The sequence below is a fragment of the Alexandromys fortis genome, unplaced genomic scaffold (genome assembly GCF_014885135.2).
Source record: "Alexandromys fortis isolate MF-2015 unplaced genomic scaffold, M_Fortis_MF-2015_v1.1 scaffold_85, whole genome shotgun sequence".
Lineage (NCBI taxonomy): Eukaryota > Metazoa > Chordata > Mammalia > Rodentia > Cricetidae > Alexandromys > Alexandromys fortis.
Genome location: NW_026067975.1, coordinates 3,161,297 through 3,178,742, shown reverse-complemented (window position 1 = coordinate 3,178,742; position 17,446 = coordinate 3,161,297). Strand labels below are relative to the sequence as shown.

General features: G+C 38.9%; 1 protein-coding gene across 8 annotated transcripts in view; it reads right to left on the bottom strand.

Annotated features, from left to right (window-relative positions):
- Positions 1-8,946: 8,946 nt before the first annotated feature.
- The window catches only part of U2surp (U2 snRNP associated SURP domain containing), a 70,411-nt gene continuing 61,911 nt past the window's right edge, over positions 8,947-17,446 (bottom strand). For all 8 annotated transcript variants that reach the window (XM_050157223.1, XM_050157228.1, XM_050157224.1 and 5 more), the window contains 4 exons: positions 14,031-14,141; positions 11,762-11,880; positions 10,297-10,473; positions 8,947-9,176 (listed from right to left, as the gene is read on the bottom strand). In XM_050157223.1, coding sequence (XP_050013180.1) covers positions 9,038-9,176; positions 10,297-10,473; positions 11,762-11,880; positions 14,031-14,141 — 546 coding nt within the window. In that variant the 3' untranslated portion in view covers positions 8,947-9,037. The remainder of the gene's footprint in view (positions 9,177-10,296; positions 10,474-11,761; positions 11,881-14,030; positions 14,142-17,446) is intronic.

Here is a 17,446-nt window from a genome sequence, read left to right as displayed (position 1 = left end):
GATCCCCACCAGGCAACACAAGCAGACTTAGGGTAATATATTTGTACATACACGAAACTAACCCTGCAAAATTACACATGAAAATTGAGAACAGGTGAAGTCATCCAAAGACTTGCCTTGAAGCTGGTATATATTTTCTCTCTTTTATAAATAGTAGAGTGGTTTGAAGAAGGGAAATGGGCTACAAAAGACTCCTACTGGGTGGCTTTGGCTTTGGGCCTCAGCTGTCAGAGGAAATCGGTGAGCATCTGGGGACATGGCTGTCACTCAGCATGGTTTATGCAAGTGTGACTGCTTTAGAGGCACAGATTTCTCCAGATGACTAAGCCAGTTACTTCACTCATCTAGACAGCCTGCCACCGCCCTCCCCCCCCCCTGTAGAGTCCAGAAATCTCCCCAGCTGGGAACAAGTAATTTCATCCGATTTGAATTCCTTTTTGAAACAGTGTGTCACAGATTCCCAGGGCTGGTAGAGGTGTGGTACATACTCAACACCACAAATCTAAAACAATGGCACTTTTTCTTCCTTTTTAAAGAAACCTGACAACATGCACCATTGAACTTTAAAAATGTTTATATTCTTTGACCCAATAGTTCTATATCTAAAAATAAGCCCAAACTTTTGTGTGTGCTAACGGTATCACACATGGTGAGTCATCACAGCATTGTTTAGAATGGGAGGAAAGTAGAAACAACCCAAGCTGCTAACCTCTAGCCAAGACAGAGGCTGGGGACTGGGGCTTCCACCCTACCTGGTGGGGACCTGCTGGACTGCCCTTGTGATCAGTTCCTAAGCCTGCTGCTTTCTCTCTGGGCTGCACTGTCATCTCTCTGCCCCCAAACGGATCTTCCCAGGGAATTCATTATTAAAACAGCTAGAGACAGTCTTGTCTTTTTTAATCAAAAGACACGAAATAGTAGTTACCTAACCACGGTTCCAACGAGTTTTCTTGTAGTGTGTCTTGTAGTGCTTTAGCCTCCTGAACTCAGGTTCAAGGCCATGCACGGTCAAGATGGACTCCTGTAAGGAAGCCTGCTTAACCCAACATAGTTCATCTCACAACTCGGCTTTCCACACTCCACTAGCCCTCGGCAGTGCACCAGGGGGCGGTGGCAGCAGATGAAAATGCTGAAGACAGAAGAATCATTGTGTAGAATATAGTTTCATCATTTCCTCACGTGCCAGCAAGAGCAAGGAGTCCTGCTCATCTGCTGGCAGTCCTGCATGAGAAGGCAAGCGAAGTCAATCCGGGCGAACACTCGGCCTCTGTTGTGGGTAGGAACCACAGGACCCCAGGAAATGACGAGAGTGCTTATTTAGATGAGAGCTGCTTCATGTTGAGCAGTGCTGGATGCCTGCCTTACTCACATGATCGCGTGTAACCTGCACAGCCATGAGCCCCTCTGGTTCCCCTGCTGCTCTTGTCCGTCCATCCTGTCTGTGCAACAGTCATCTTTTCTTGCTTCCCCTACATAAAATGTCAGGCTTTCCCTGGTCGCATCTCGTGCCATCCTCCACTCCTCCCTGTACTCAGGCTATGGTGCCTCCCATTTGCCGGTGCAGGGGTACTGTGGTACAGGGTACTAAGACAAGCTAACTCCCAGCCCGTTCAGCCTGGAACTCTGTTCCCACCACCAGTTTCATCCTACTACTGAACCCCAGTTCAGGCATTGCTACCCTCTGTGGCAGTTCCTCTCCCTCTCCTCCTGTTTTCCATTTTTGAGAACATGTTGCCATCAGAAGCCATCCTGTTCAGTTCTGGGTCCGGCCCTTCCCATTATGAGTTCCTTGATAAGACTTCTCTGTGGGAGCCCATCTATATTAGAGTTGATAAAAAGCTTAGGTACTGCTACCAAAATCACTTTACAAACTACCTTAAGAACTCAAAGGTCCTGAAGTCTGACATTTGGATTCACTCATTTCTGAGATTGTTAGAGTGCCAGCCTTCCATACCCTTACCCCAGGCTTCCTGCATTGAGCCGCTTTGGTCAAAGGATCTATATACATTAAGCAGTTGAGAGGAACATCATTCTGGCCAAGACCAGGTAGTTTGTTATTTTCGGCTTGTTCCTAAAGGCTACAGAGAAGAAAGAAAAGCACTGCCCAGGAAGGCAGGGCAAGTCTTCCATTGACCCCCCCACACCCCCAAAAGCCCATCACAGGTACACCTTTCATTGCAATGGAGACAAAGTATCAATACCCACAGAGCTTTTGCAAGGCTCTCAGGGACCACAATTCCCCAGCGGGTGTTAGGTAAAGACACAATATAAACTGGCATCAGACACCAAGATCACGGTGCAGGCTTCCTTCCTATCACCTGAGTTCTTTGAGGAGATGAGGTCCTGGGAAAACTGGCAATCTGTGTCACTGAGGACTTTTGAATTCCACTGTAAAGTCTGGCCCCGAAAAGCACCTGAATTCTTCACTGAATAGACACTGTCAGTATAGACGCCACAAGTACAAACCAAGAATATTTTAGAGATAAGCTATTCTGATACTTAGGAACAGATGTGAGGTATAGAGCAGGCTGCTTAATTCTTGACACCAGACCTCTCCCATTCTCTACACACTGTTAATTCTGGCTCTATCATTTAATATCACAAAATAAAGGTTCCAATAGATTTTATTCCAAAACATATGCAAATATTCTGAGAAACTTTCACAAGTTCTTATGTCAATCATGAGAATAAACAAGTAAAATGATCAGGCCCACTTCACGACTTTCTCTAACATACCTGCTATTTAAGTCAAATTAAGCACGCTTTCAGGGCAATCAATTCAGAATTAAACCACTATTTTTAGATGCAGATGTAAATGCTTCTTGAGATATATGGGGAGTGGTACCTCTGCCTTGTGGCACTTAGAGTCACAGAATTTAGCATCAATGGGCATACTGCAGATCTTTCTGGGGAACACATTCTTAGGATAGATATATCCTGTGCACAATAAGCTACACGTTATTCTGAAATTTGCAGAGCATTAAGTTCACGTTACCTAAATATTATGGCAGTTAGAAAAGATAAAGTCTTATTAATAAAACACTTTCTGGTATCTAATACCTCCCTACACTCCTGGACAGGCTCGTCAAGGCTCTGCTAGCCTTTATTGGAATGTTAGCACAGCAAACTTGGTGAAAAGCAGTTTCCTGGACGCTTTAATAAACCGCTTATGCCTGGTCGCTGCCACACACTCCTGTAAGATATGCTGAAACAAACAAACAAACAAATCAACTAATACCACTTTTCATGATGGGAATATTCAGCTGGTAAGGCAGCAGATCTGCAGCGGTGTTTATTCAGGGCGGTGTTTCAGCTGTATGATGTTTTTAATCAGCTAGGCTCCTCCAAATTCATGTTTTACAGCTCAGAGAACTCCAAAGGAGCTTTGCCAAAGTCCTGAGGACATTACCACAAAGCTGCTATTTCTGAGTAGAATTTAAAGTCTAATTTCCTTTTCAAATCCCATATAGTTATAGATCTAGTCTAAAAGTAGTTTTAGGGATTCCTTCTTGCACAAAGCTACGGGCTCTAACTGGCAAATACATCTAAAGTACGAGTGTGATCATGTCCGTTTGGCCCGCCTTCATTTTCTTAGAGGACCTTGTTCTGTCAGGTTTATAAAAAGTGCTTTTGTTTGCTCAGCTCTATTAATTTGCATAGACTTAAACAAACAAACAAATAAAAAAAACACACTTTGAACTCGGACAACAAATCTCCGGGCTCACACCACACACCTTATTTCAGCTGTTCATGGTCAGCATCTCCTTCCAGAAGTCTTGACTAGAATTCCACAATAGCAGATGACAACTGGCAAAGATACTTTACTTTATACCCTTATTATTTCAAGACAGGGTCATACCATGTAACTCTGGCTAGCCTTGAATTATGTAGACCAGGCTGGCCTCAAACTCACATGATCCACCTGCCCCTGCCTCCCAAATGGGATTAAAGGTGTGCACTGCCATGTCTGGCATTTACAATAATGTTTTCTTCTAAGGGAACTGAGAACAAAAGGTTATCCTGGGCTAACAGATTAAGAAGTGACCGATTCTGTGTAACACACACCAAAAGACCACAGAGGTTAAGAAATGTTAACCAAATGTAGTGATTTTTTTTTTAATTTTAAAAAACTGTTTAAGTGGTTTTTTTGTTTTGTTTTACTTAAGCACAGGATGCTTCCACCATCAGTTCCCAGGAATAGTACTATTCCTTTAGTACCACGAAGAGTCACTATGCCGCTGCGTAGATGACTGCACCACCAGCTCCCAGGGGACAAGAAATAAAGCACCACCCATACCCTAACCTGATCCCACAGCCCAGGCTCTTCCTCCACGCCACACCAAGTTTTAAAGCCCCCACATGAGGTTCTTTATTCTAAGACAATCTGACAACACTGTTAACTAAGAAGAGGAAAACAACATTCAAAAACCAAATCAGCAATTTATCTCCTCTCCCGCTTTGCAGCAAAATGATTATCAAAGCAAGCTCTAAGCTTAGAAGTTCCAAAAAGTTCCACTCCTTTCCACGAGCCAATAAACACAACCAGAAAAGCATCTGAGCATGGTCATTAATATTAATCTACTGCAGTTTCAAAACAGTTTGCTTCCCAAGTGCATTTTGCCAGGCTATGACGTATTGGTGTGAAATTACATCATACAAACCATTAGAGAGACCACAGAGCACACCATATAGTACAAATGGTAAAGAATTTTAATCAAATGTTTTATATTTCACTTTCTAGAGTAGTCAAACAGCAACAAAGCAGAATGTGGCTGTAAGGGGCATGGCAGGGGGAGAGGGGAACTCATTGGGTACAGAGCTTCAGTTTTGCCATGAAGGAGTTATATAGGTTGATTGTACAACAATGTGAATATACCCAACACCAGCAAACTGTACATTTTAAAATGTTTAAGATGGCAAATATTGTCAAGAGCATTATCATAACTAAAACAAAACCTGAAAAAGGAACCAGTGAGTTTTTACTGTGATGAAACCATGTTGATTTTAAAAATCAAAACACATCACTAATTAACAAGTTGATATTTACAGCTTGGTGAATAGATGGCCGTTATTTTATGCTGAAGTCTGAAGTTTTCCTTGGTGAAATAAACAGAACTTTAACATAGAGAATAAGTGTATGAAATTTCCTAGTTAATAGGGAATCAGCTATCATGAAACTATCTGGTGAGAATGTTAGAGCATAAAATGTCGCAGCTGTGTACCTACAATGGACAGACACGGCTCCTCGCATCAGAAAACTGTATGCAGAAAATTACATCAACAGTCTAAATTTACCATTGAAAACAATGTATTTTATTTAAGTAATTAAAAGTAAAAAAAAAAAAGCAATTTGCGACTAATCTTCACACCTCGTCTGGAGAGCAGCTCCGCTGGCCGTCCACGGAGTCTGCCCCACTCAGGGCACTTCCGCAGAGCCGCTTTCCTAGGTCACTCCACTTCTAGAAATCTGTTTTTTCTGCTATTTCAAATCACCAGAGACACAACATATGAGACCCTGCTCAAGTTAGAAGAATAACTCTAACCACAATTACATATGAAAGTGAGGACATTTTCTCTACAAAACTATACAGATTACCATTATACACACAATTCTTTTACACTGGAGACCCATGAGGCAGCACTGAGTCAACAGAGGCATTGAAATTAGCAATGGAACAAGGCTCACTTGGAACAGCAGCGCATTCCCATCTCCTCGCCTATCACCACACTCCCCTGGGATTTATAGTCGTGTATTAGCTAAATCCTAGAAAGTTGATTAAAAAAAAAAATGAAACAGTCGAAAAGATAAGAAACACTCCCTAAAATCTATCCCAAAACACGCGTGGGAGACGTGGAAACACCAAACTTTGTTACTAATCACAAGACCCTTTAAACTCACAGTCTTCACAATATCTGCGCTGAATTCTCTGCGGCTGGGCTTGCCCACTAAAAGTCAAACAGTTGGAAACAAGAGCAAAAGGCTTATTTCTAAAAAGTATTGTTTTAGAAAAGTGGTACTGTTTATTTTTAAAAACAACTTTCTTTGCTAAAGAAATCACACTGCTGTGGTCATCAGAATAGGTTAAAGCACTTTGCCCTCATTTTTAACCAAGACAAACTATTATCGTTCTGTAATTGTTCAGAACTTATACCACCATCACAGCAAAAATGTATAGGATATTTCTAATAAACCTAAATTTGATCATGAACAAAATTTATTTAAAGTATTTTTAAGTACTCAAGAATATTAAAGAATGGGGGATACATAGGTCAGAAGGAAGTATGTCCTCTGACACTCTCTAAATGGAATATAATTCTCAGGTTAAGACCACAGGAATGGTCTGCAGTAAAGAAAATTGGGTCAGCATAGAGCAATTTCTACAAAATTTAGCAAAAAAAAAAAAAAAAAAAAAAAAAGCCAAAAATATTGTGAGCCAAATAAAAGGATCCTTTGGGATCAGGGCTTTCTGTCTGCCCCAGTACTTTAATCTCCAACTCCCTTAGAGACAGAAACCCCCACATGCTGACTCACAGCAATACTGAAATACAATGCCAAAGAAAACCAAACACAATCCTTTTAAGTCACAGGTCTCTTTGGTTAAAAAAAAAAAAAAAAAAAAAAAATCGACCACCATGTAACTTTCCACCTGTGTGCAGAGAAAAGTGAGACAGCATTGCCTTGGGTAGGGACCCCCGTTTTAGGTCCTTTGAAGGGATAGACCACAGAGGCTCTGCTCACACATGCAATTTAGTAGACGGCAACAGCTTTTTGCTACATAGCTGGAACCATCTTTCCTGTAACTCAGATCATTTGTGAACATTTTAAGTCAACTCACAGCAACTATGCTGTATGTTCGTTCTTTAGATACGAAAACTAAGCTATTAGGAAAATTAAGCAGAACACCTTACTTCTTGTAAGAACGTACCAGTTCCTAATCCCACGACCCAAGGAACATGTTTTTGAGACAGGCTCTCTGTCTTTTGCCCAAGCTGGTCTCAATTCCTGAGCTTCTGATCATTGTGCCTCTGCTGGGAACAGCTATGTGCCACCCAAATCCACTGTGAATTTTAACAGCTTATTCTAGATGTTTCCTCGTAAAGTAAAACTGGAAATAACCTAGTTAATGCTATTTACAATTCAAGAAAACAAAATTCAACACAACTTAATATATACATTAAAAAACTCCAGAAAATATTGTCAGGTCTAAGTCATTTCCCATCTACCCAAAGGGAAGCCAAGTCTATCTGCAGCAAAATTTAACTATAATAGCGATGGATCCATTGCAGTAGAAAACACTACAAATGAACGCCCAAAACCAAGCTCAGGTGTTTTTACTCGAGAGAAAAGTAACTAGCCATCATAACTTGCCTGAAAAAAAAAAAAAAAAAGAAAACTACTTTCTGACCAATTATTTCTTGGCCTATCCAAAGACCCAGAGAAGAAAAATGTGTGCCTTCTGTAACAGCTGTATTTATAAAGGTCTTTAAGTGTCAGCACCAAATGTTCACATAAATTATTCTAAGCAACTTTAAGGATTTAATATTTCCTAATAAAGTAGGTAAACAAAGGACTGAACAATATTTTCATGCTAAGAACCACTAATGTCTAACAAAATGATTGGCTCATTTCTAAAGCTGCTGTAGTTGTGCTGTGTGGGAACGCAAGCCTTACTGTACAGCTGACGGGACTACTCCCTATCAGGGTCAGGAAGCCTTATTCTGTGATTAGGCAAAATTAAGTAACAAGGTGAAAGGAGTTTTAAAAGTAGGTTAAGTAAAACAATCTGTTATTAGAGGAAAAACAACTAGCCACATAAAGTACCTAAATGAAACACTGAGAGCAAGACTGACAACTACAGTGACAGTCGGAGTCCATGTCACCCTTTATTACATTAGATCACTGCAGTATTCTGATCAACATTCACAAGTTTTCTTATTTCTCCCTCAGACTACAGCAAGTTCTTTCCTGTTTATAACAGAATTCAACTCTGCAAATGGTTTAAGTCAACTTTTTGCACCTTGAATTTACAAACCACTGAGTGTTAAAATTACCTGAAAACCATTTAATTTTTAATTTTATTGAAAGCTGTACTTCAAACCCAAACCTTCAAAACAGAAAAGCTGTTTCAAACAAATTTGTACAAATACCATGATACCAGTGTTTTAAAGATAACCTACAGACAATTATAAAAAGGCAACTATTATACAAAAGAATTCTATGGCAAATCTTCTTTATAAAATCTTTTATAAATAAACTTGCTTCATGATAGAAGATAAAAATTAAATCTACCCTAAAAATACCTAATTGCTCAGAAGACAGGTTGAGTGCTTTTGAAATCATGCTGCTTCTTTGAAAAATGAAATTTTAACTGGGCAACAAATACCACATCATACCCACTCACTCAAGCCTTCTCATCTCTGGGTATGGAAACCTTACAGGTTTTATTTTGGTAGCCACCTTAGTAAACATAAAGCACTAGCTGCTTTCACACTGGAGCTTGTACAGTGCACTAAGTGTAGAAAACAGCAATAGTGCCAAATTCACTTAGTAGGTCTTTAAGGGACTTGGTGTCACCAACTGGCAAAAAAACAACATTATAGTTTTCTATTCAGATTTTATTTGAAATCTAATTCAAATTGTCAAAGCTACAAAAGAGGGGAAGACATCTGTATTATGTGTCTAAGTCACAACATCCTAAAACAAAATACTACTACTGCCAGCAGATCCATTATACACATTTCTGATGAAATTCATTAGCACAATAAAAATTTCATCTTGAGAAACAGCCACAACAAAAGTAATTTATACAATATAAAACAATGACAGGTCTACAGATGCAGTTACTCATGAGTTTACACATGCATTCACAAACAAACAAACAAACCCAGGAATGCTCTTTCATTAGAATTTTGTTTTTGTGTGTGTGGTTTTTTTTTATTAAAAAAAAAAAAAAAAAACAAACAAAAAACAAACAGACCATTCAGGCACAAAACAAACTTGCATTTCCAATAAGTGACAGCATCTTAAAAATATATGTCAGTGTTTGTTTTTCTTTGACTTTTTATGAGACCTGTGTGGAGACCGGGACTGGGATCTGGATTTCTTTCCTGATTTCTTAGGCGACCTAGACCGAGACCGCCTAGACCTTTTAGGCGTCCTTGAACCAGATGGTGACCTGCAGAAACAAATAAATAAGAACAATATCTGAGTACTTGCCTTTCAAAACTGCTTACATTCTTATATGGCTTAAGATAAGTTTCAAATGGGCATATAAGCCACTAATAAAAGAGCAAACTCAAATTTATTCTGACTGTATACACACACAGATTTATTTTGCACTTACCATTCATGTGTGATCAGTCGACAAATCACACATGATATAAAGTCAGATTTCTGAACTTTACTACCGCTCTACTGAGAGTGTGTATCTTTAATAAGCTCCCCAAGAAACCAATACCCCCAAAATTTGAACCTGTAATCCACAAGATAAAATTCAAGGTGGGAACTAAGACATTCACACACTTTAAAAGCACAGAAGCTGTGCATTCTATGATTTTGTGGGGGGGGGGGGGGATTTTCTTACTCAAGGTCATTTGAAACAACATAATTTGTTGTTTTTGAGACAGGGTCTCCCAGGTAGTGAGTGGGCTTAATCACACCTGCCACCACATCTCACCCCAGTAATTTTGCTAAGTTTTGTTCATGAAGATTTCCCAAATAAAAAAATACATACACACACATACATATGAGTATGTGTAGCCTTGAAGAGGAGAAAGTAATCTATTACATAAAGACTACACAGAAAATGGTTACAATAATGAAATATTAGCATATATATTCAGGTGCAGCTCAAGAAAATTTCCCTCTGTAATACCAATATATTTATGAACTACTTTTGTGGAATTAAAAGGCTTAAATAAAAGTATGAAAGTGTGTATTGAAGAAATGATCTACATAGTATTCTATTTCCTTACCCACATACTTGCTTCTGTGGGGAAGAGGTATTCCTTCTCTTCAGTTCTTACAAAATCTAAGGCTATTTATTACCCAGAAACAAAGATCAGAATGAAAAAAAGTAACACCCCATCCCCAACAGTGGATAGCCTTTAACTGCTAGAATTCTTCTATACCTGAACCATGACAAAACTGGAATAGGAACAAAAGAGATAATCCAAAATAATTAATAATTTTTCTGGTTTTTTGAAATCTTAACAAAAGGGGTGGGGGCATCACATCCTCTCCAAAGCTGTAGAACACTGGTGACTGACCTGTAGCTAAGGGTGAGTTGCACTTACCTTTTAGCTTTCTTGCTAGCATCTCTAGGAGAATCTTTGTGAGATGACCTGGACCGTGAGCTTTCTTTATGAGATCTTTCTGAGCGTTCTGACCGTTCTGATTTTGGAGATGGGGACTTCACTCGCCTACCACTGCTACTCCGAGATGGGCTGGGAGAAGTACTATGCCGTCTTTTCCTACAAAACAAAGCACATAAACTCTATAAGTGACAAAAAATACTTAAGTATTCATTTTCGATTTTTACTGACTAGCTACAAATGCTTCCCAGCTTACAATAACTTAACTCTCACTATTCATACTAATACTATTTTCCAACAACAGTCAATGTCCTTTATTTCATAAACAAGTAAGTTTATGGGCAAAAGACAGTTTGCACAAAAAAACAAATGAATTAGATTTTTTTTTTTCTGTAAAAAAGAGATTACTAGGAAGATGAAGAAAGTCTGACATTTTGGACTGGATAACAATGAAGATTTTTTCTTTTCAGTGCTAACTTCTTAATGTGGTACTTTTACGGAACTTAGATGACCACTTAACTGGCTGCAGGTGAAGTAGAAGGGAAGAACTAAGAAGAGAAGTAGAAGTGTTTTAATAGGTGGAGCAATTGGGTGAAAGATACATGGGGATTATTTGACCTATTCTTATAACTTCTATGAAACCGAAATTACATCAAAATAATAAGACAAAAAAGGTTGTATTTCTTTGTTAACCAATCTGTACAATTTTGCTTTTTACAAGTATAGACAGAGTGATTATGACAGGTTTCTCATTTGCAACCATTGGTTTTTACAATGTGGAAAACTTTGATCCTATTTACTGAAGCAGCTGCTTCGCTCACTAGACATTTAAGAACTAGAGAAGTAGAACATGGTCCAGGGTGGTGGTTCAGCAAGTAAGAACTCTTAACCTGAGCTTGACCCTCTAGAACCTACATGGCAGGAGAGAACCAACTCCCACAGCTCTCTTCTGACCTCCACAAGACAATGATGGCATATATGTACCCCAAAGAATAACACACACACTAAACAAATAAAATAAAAAGTAAATAAAAACTCAAAGAGAAAAACTGGAACCAAGAACTTAACATGACAAGCAAGCCACTGTGGCTTCTATATAATCTTCTTTCATGACAAAAAAAGATGCTTACAGTGGAGTCGAGAGGCAAATATCACAAGTTCTTATGTAAGCCGTGGGGTTGATACCCAATAGTGTAATTGAATTCCTACAAGGAATTAAGGCTGAAGATACCATATGAACCAAGTAAAGAGATGATGTCCTAATTAGTTAAGCCAAAAGGCAACTGCCACTCTCTCAGTTAGTACTGCCTCCTACAGGCAGAAGCCAACCAAGTATGTTTACTGTGAAAAGGCACTTCCAATTTGTTGCTACTAATGACAGAAATACTTTAAAACCTAACAGCACTCCAACTCTGAAACAAGGCAGAGTAACTACGACACGCCATACCTTTCTTTTCTTGTTGGAGTACATTCATCTTTCTCCTTCTTGTCTTTGGATCGGGATTCCAATTTTTCTTTATCTTTTTTGTCTCTTTCTCGTTCTCTTTCTAACTCTTTCTCCTTTTCCTGTTTTGTTTTTTAAAAGAAAATAATTGTTTTTAAAAAATGTCAGTCTATCCTATGTGTCTAATCCCAGTTTCTCTAAATAATAATTAAGGTATGATTATCATTTTCATTTTCAGAAAATATCTAGCCATTTCTCATATACCACATCATCGTCATCATCATCATCGTCGTCCTTGTTCAGCAGCAAAATATTTCCTGAGTGCTCATCACAGCCCAGACAACATAGTGACAATTTTCCAAACACTAAGTCATTCTGTGATCCTTTACCACACTATCACTCTCAATCTAGATATGGAAAACCTGACTCAGAAAGTTTAAGCACAATGAGCATGGTCACACCAGAAAGTCAGAAACTCAGTCTAAGAGTTCCTATCCCTTCACATCCCTACCACATCAAAATAAGGGAAGGAGGTAAAGAGGGAGGGAGAGAGAGCAGGAGGGAGGGGGAGAGAGGAGGAGGGAGGAAGAGAGACGGGGAGGGTAACAAAGGAAGAAATGAATCAGGAAGAGCTAGCAAGCAACATAACTGACCTTCCCATCACAGATTTCAAGAACCTAGTTATAAAAGCAACTCTGCCTGTTTACAGCAGGTTCACTTAATAAAACATTCTTGCCAAAGACTTTATTATAAGTAATGATAAAAGGAAATGTAATCCTTACTTATAACCTGATTATATAATTATATAAACCAGAAAAATAACTGTTCATTCCTAGTTGTCCTAACTGCCATTTCTCAATAAAATTCTAATTTCTATTAATAGCAGAACAGTCAAAGTAGTGGCTAAAGATACTGAACCAACTTAGTTCTTTAAGAGCAGAAATAGAATTTATAATTGGCATACATCAAAAATGTTATCTAACTGCTGCTTCCTATTTTTAAAAAGAAATTCTTATAACTAAACACTGGCAAATTCTTTTACAGAGTCAGACCAAAACTACTTTGTCTTGTGGGTTATAAACAATCCTTTCAATGGCGCAACTGCACTATTGCAACAAGAGAACCACACAGACAATACCTAGGTCAAGATGCATAGCTGTGTTCTAGTGAACTTTATATACAAACTGACAGAGATCATAGTTAACTGACCTTCAGCATATGCCTTCTAAAACCACAATCTTGTCTCCAAGTAACACTCATGGGATACAGAAGACTAAACTAGCAATTGACATATCTTTTAATTTGTAGTCACTGAGATTCAGGGAGCATTTCAACATGTCATCTTCAGTGCAGACTAATAACCAGTTACCATCATCAAAGGGACTCAAAAGGGTATATATAGACAACTAATACCATTCTAAAAATAATCTCATTTATCTTTTCCCCAAGTACATCACAGAATATAAATCCAAGGAGATCAACTTCTCTTAATGATACTCAGTATACACTTACCTGAATGAAGATAAAATTATTTCTTGATTGACATTTTATAGAAACTATACTACAATTAGTCTATTTTAAACATTCTGATTTAAAACTACAGAGCAACAATAACAGCAATCCTACCTATGACCCATCAGAGAAAACTCCAGTGGCACACAGCAGCGATGGCATAGGATTCCACAGTCAGCACAGCTGTCCAGTCACTTTACTAGGCAGCTCCCTCCCACCATTTCTGTACCTATAAGCTCCTAGGGATGCCTTTTTCTTGTTTGATACTGTTACTATCACTGTAATGATGGCCAAGGTACAGGACAAAATAGCAATTACAAGGGAAGTTCTGGGCATTTCCATAGTTACCACATGGGGTCCTAGTTCTAGTGCTCTGCACATCCCTAACTCATTGAACCTAAAAAGCCCAGCACTCCCTGATGCCATAAGTATTCTACCCCTTACTACACCTTCCCAAAAGCAGGACTTTCCAGCCCTCATCTTCACCTTCATTAGTGTTACTTCCTAGGACCCCTGGTTCTTACTAGCATCAATGCAACGTCTTCCCATAGCATTTTCCAGTTAAGAAAACATATTCTTAACAAGATTAGCTAGTCCATGGGTAGTGCCCAGAATAAAATATTTCTAACCATCATTCAATATTTATACATTAAAGACTACTGTTTGCAATGTACTTCCCTTTAGTATGCTATGACCCTAATAGTCTACAGATAGGTAGGTAACTGTGGAAACGCTATTACTGAATAAACATATTCCTTACTCGTTGCAACAATTTATCTCTGTAGTGCTCGACTTGTTCCTGGAAGCTCTGGCCTGGTTTTTTAGGTCTCTTTCCAGATTCCAATTCATCTTGAAACTTCATAACTTTGAGCTGAAAAATAAGACATTTTGTATAAGAATTTTCTATAACACTTTCTCAAGCACTGTTTTTCTCCTACAGCAAAGCAGTGACTGGTTAGGACATGATCAAAATATAACCACAACAGAAGGTCTGTTAAACCCTCTACACAAAATTCAAGCCATCAAACACAAACACAATATTCTCAACTTGGAGAAGATTAAACCATAGACTGTTTTACATCCTTAAGAACATACTTGTTAACCTAACAGTACCAGTGAATTTGATATCTAGTTCTCCAAATCAGAAGGAAAAAGTGAGTATAGGCAAGCACACTTGGAGCAAGATTTAAGAGTCAGCAGGACATAAACAGAAAACAGGTTAAAAGCAACAAGAAAAACAATGTTGGTGTTCTAGTTACAGCTCCTTAGAACAACATACACAGTTGCATGGTATGAAGGCTCCACTCTATTTACAGCAGTGTAACCACGGCCCATCAAAACACAGACTTAAACCATATTCACATTGTACCTTTTAAGAAGAGTAAATACTGATTTAAAAAAGATCAGAATTTCTTGCTTCATTTCTTAAAATGTATCCCTTAGAATATCCATGGTCTGTATTCTGTCAATTACATTTTAAATAAACGCTGATTGGCCACTAGTAAGGCAGGAAGTATAGATGGGACAACCAGACAGGAAGTAGAGGTGGGTCAAGAAGAACAGGAGAATTCTGGGAAGAGGAAAGCCCATTCCTCTGCAGTTGTGAGCCCGCCAAAGAAGAAGCAAGATGTGACTGCCTCACTGAAAAAGGTACTGAGCCATGTGGCTAGCATAGACAAGAATAATGGGCTAATATAAGTTATAAGAGTTAATAAGAAGCCTGAGCTAGTGGGCTAATCAATTTCATGTAGACCTCTGTGTGATTTCTTTGGGACTTAACGATTGCGGGAACTGGGCAAGACAAAAATTTCAGACAATACCCTAAGCTTATATGATGAATATTTCCTGTAGCATGCTAGTAGACCACTTACATATTCATTCTAACATTTCTGGCTAATTCTATGCAAAAAATCACAGATTCACACACATTTGCAATGGGTAGCAATCTGAAAGCCTACACCCACCATCACAATTCCCTTCAGAAAAACCCAAACATGTAAAATCAGTAACAGAAAAAGAAAATATAAGAAAAAGTGAGACTAATTTCACATTTTATTCTGGAGATTTAAATATTTTGACAACCCTTACTCCCGGAGACAATGTCTTACAATCTATTCCAGGCTGGTCTCAAACTGGTGACCCTGACCTTCCCAGTGCTGATTATAGATAGGGGTGCTGTGATTATAGGTATGCATCACCTTGCCTGAGTAAAACTTTTGCAATTCTGTAAAGACTACTAAAAAAGATAAACGTGGGCTAGCGAGATGGCTCAGTGGGTAAAGGTGCCTGCTGCCACATCTGATGACCTGCTCCATCCCAGGGACCCACATGCTGGAAAGAGAGATCCACAGTTGTTTTGACTTCCATTTGACTGATGTGACACATAAAATAATAAATGTAATTTTAAAACTTTTTCAAGAGAATAAACTCATGATAAAACTTAAAGTAAAGACACTAGGGTTGGAACGATGGCTTGCTGAGAAGATCAAGTGTCATGTGAGCCTGACCACCTGAGTTCAACCCCCAGCAGCCATGTTTACAGATGTGACAGAGTCACTGGAAAGTCTGCAGGTCACTTATCCTAGAGCACACAGAATGGCAGAAATAGTAAGACCTGCCTCAACAAGGAATAAGAGAACAGACTCCTGAAATTGTCCTGACTTCCACACAATGCACCTGCTCTCTCCTCCCACCACATCCCCTAGACAGACAGGCATACACCCACACACACATGCATGCACATGCGCGCGCGCATGCGCGCACACACACACACATACACACACACTACAAAATTACTAAAATAAAAACTGTGAAAGCATCCAGGAGCTTAAATGTCCATGAAAATTTAAAAGGTAACAGTAATCTCCCTTTCAACTAAGGGCAGGAAAGTGATGAGTGAACAGCACACGGACACCCCACACCTGTTCAACCCTGTCTACGTAAGAAATAAAGAGAGCGTCCTAGCAGGCTAATATCTCACTCTACTCTATGTGTAGATATGCATTTGAACGGACTATATACTTAGTAAGGCATTTAGGAAATGAAGCCTGTGCATTGGAAAAAGGTTCTAATCCTCTCCCTGTCCCACAAGTTAAAGAAGTATTGTCACAATATCTGAATTCATGACTGTATCTTCTAAATTCTTTGATTTTTGTCCTTTTTCTACCTAGTTCACTTCCATAGCAGTGTTAAATAAACCAGAGACTAAGATTCTCTCCATCTTTTCCTTCAAACAAATCTTAAAATTAGTCTTTACACTTTTCATCTCTTAATGAATTATACATTTTAAAAGACGTCAGACACTAAATTGAGAGAAAAAGCAGGATGATGCAAATGCCTGAATTCACCACTGTATGACTCCTCCTCTAACCAAATTCTGTTGCATAGAATGTAATGTTGGTAACTGGCTTAAAAACTAAGTTAAACAATAAACTGAATTTTTTTGTTTTGAATAACTCAGTTCTTATTCCTTAGAGTAGCCAGCACCCTTGGTTTCTTTTTTTTGTTGTTGTTGTTTTGTTTTTGTTTTTCTTAGAGTCTCTTACTGAAACCCGGAGCTCAACAATCAGAACAAGCTGGGTGGCCAGAAAATTCTGCAACTTCTGCCTTATCCTCTCTGGTGATGCAACATCACATGTACAATACCAAGCCCAGATATTTACATGTGTTCTTGGGATCTAACTCAGGTCTTCAAATTTGCATGGTGAGCTCTATAGAGACCGCACACTGTCTTCCAGCCTATTTTATTTTGAGACAGAGTCTCACTATGCAGCCAAGCTAGAATCAAACTTGTAATCTCTGATCTCTGCCTCTTGAGCGCAAGGATCATAGGCATCAGCCACCACATATGACTAAAATTATTTTTTGAAATCATTATAAAATCCCACCTTAAGAGTTCCTGACACTAGGACCTAACTAGGCCCAAACACAAGTTAAGATACCCAAATGCAGATGCTGCCTTGAGACAACAACCAGGCTCACATTCTCACTTCAACATGTTGTCTTTTGTTAGGGACAAGCAGAAAAGGGTCCCCATCACCAAAGATTTTTCTTGGTCTTTGGCTCCCAGCATTCTACTCCCCAACCTGTTGGCAGAACCTGAGAAAGCAAGCAGCACAGGAAAAATAGTACTAGCCTATCTTGTCAGCACAATACATGGTTATAGGTTTTCACGTG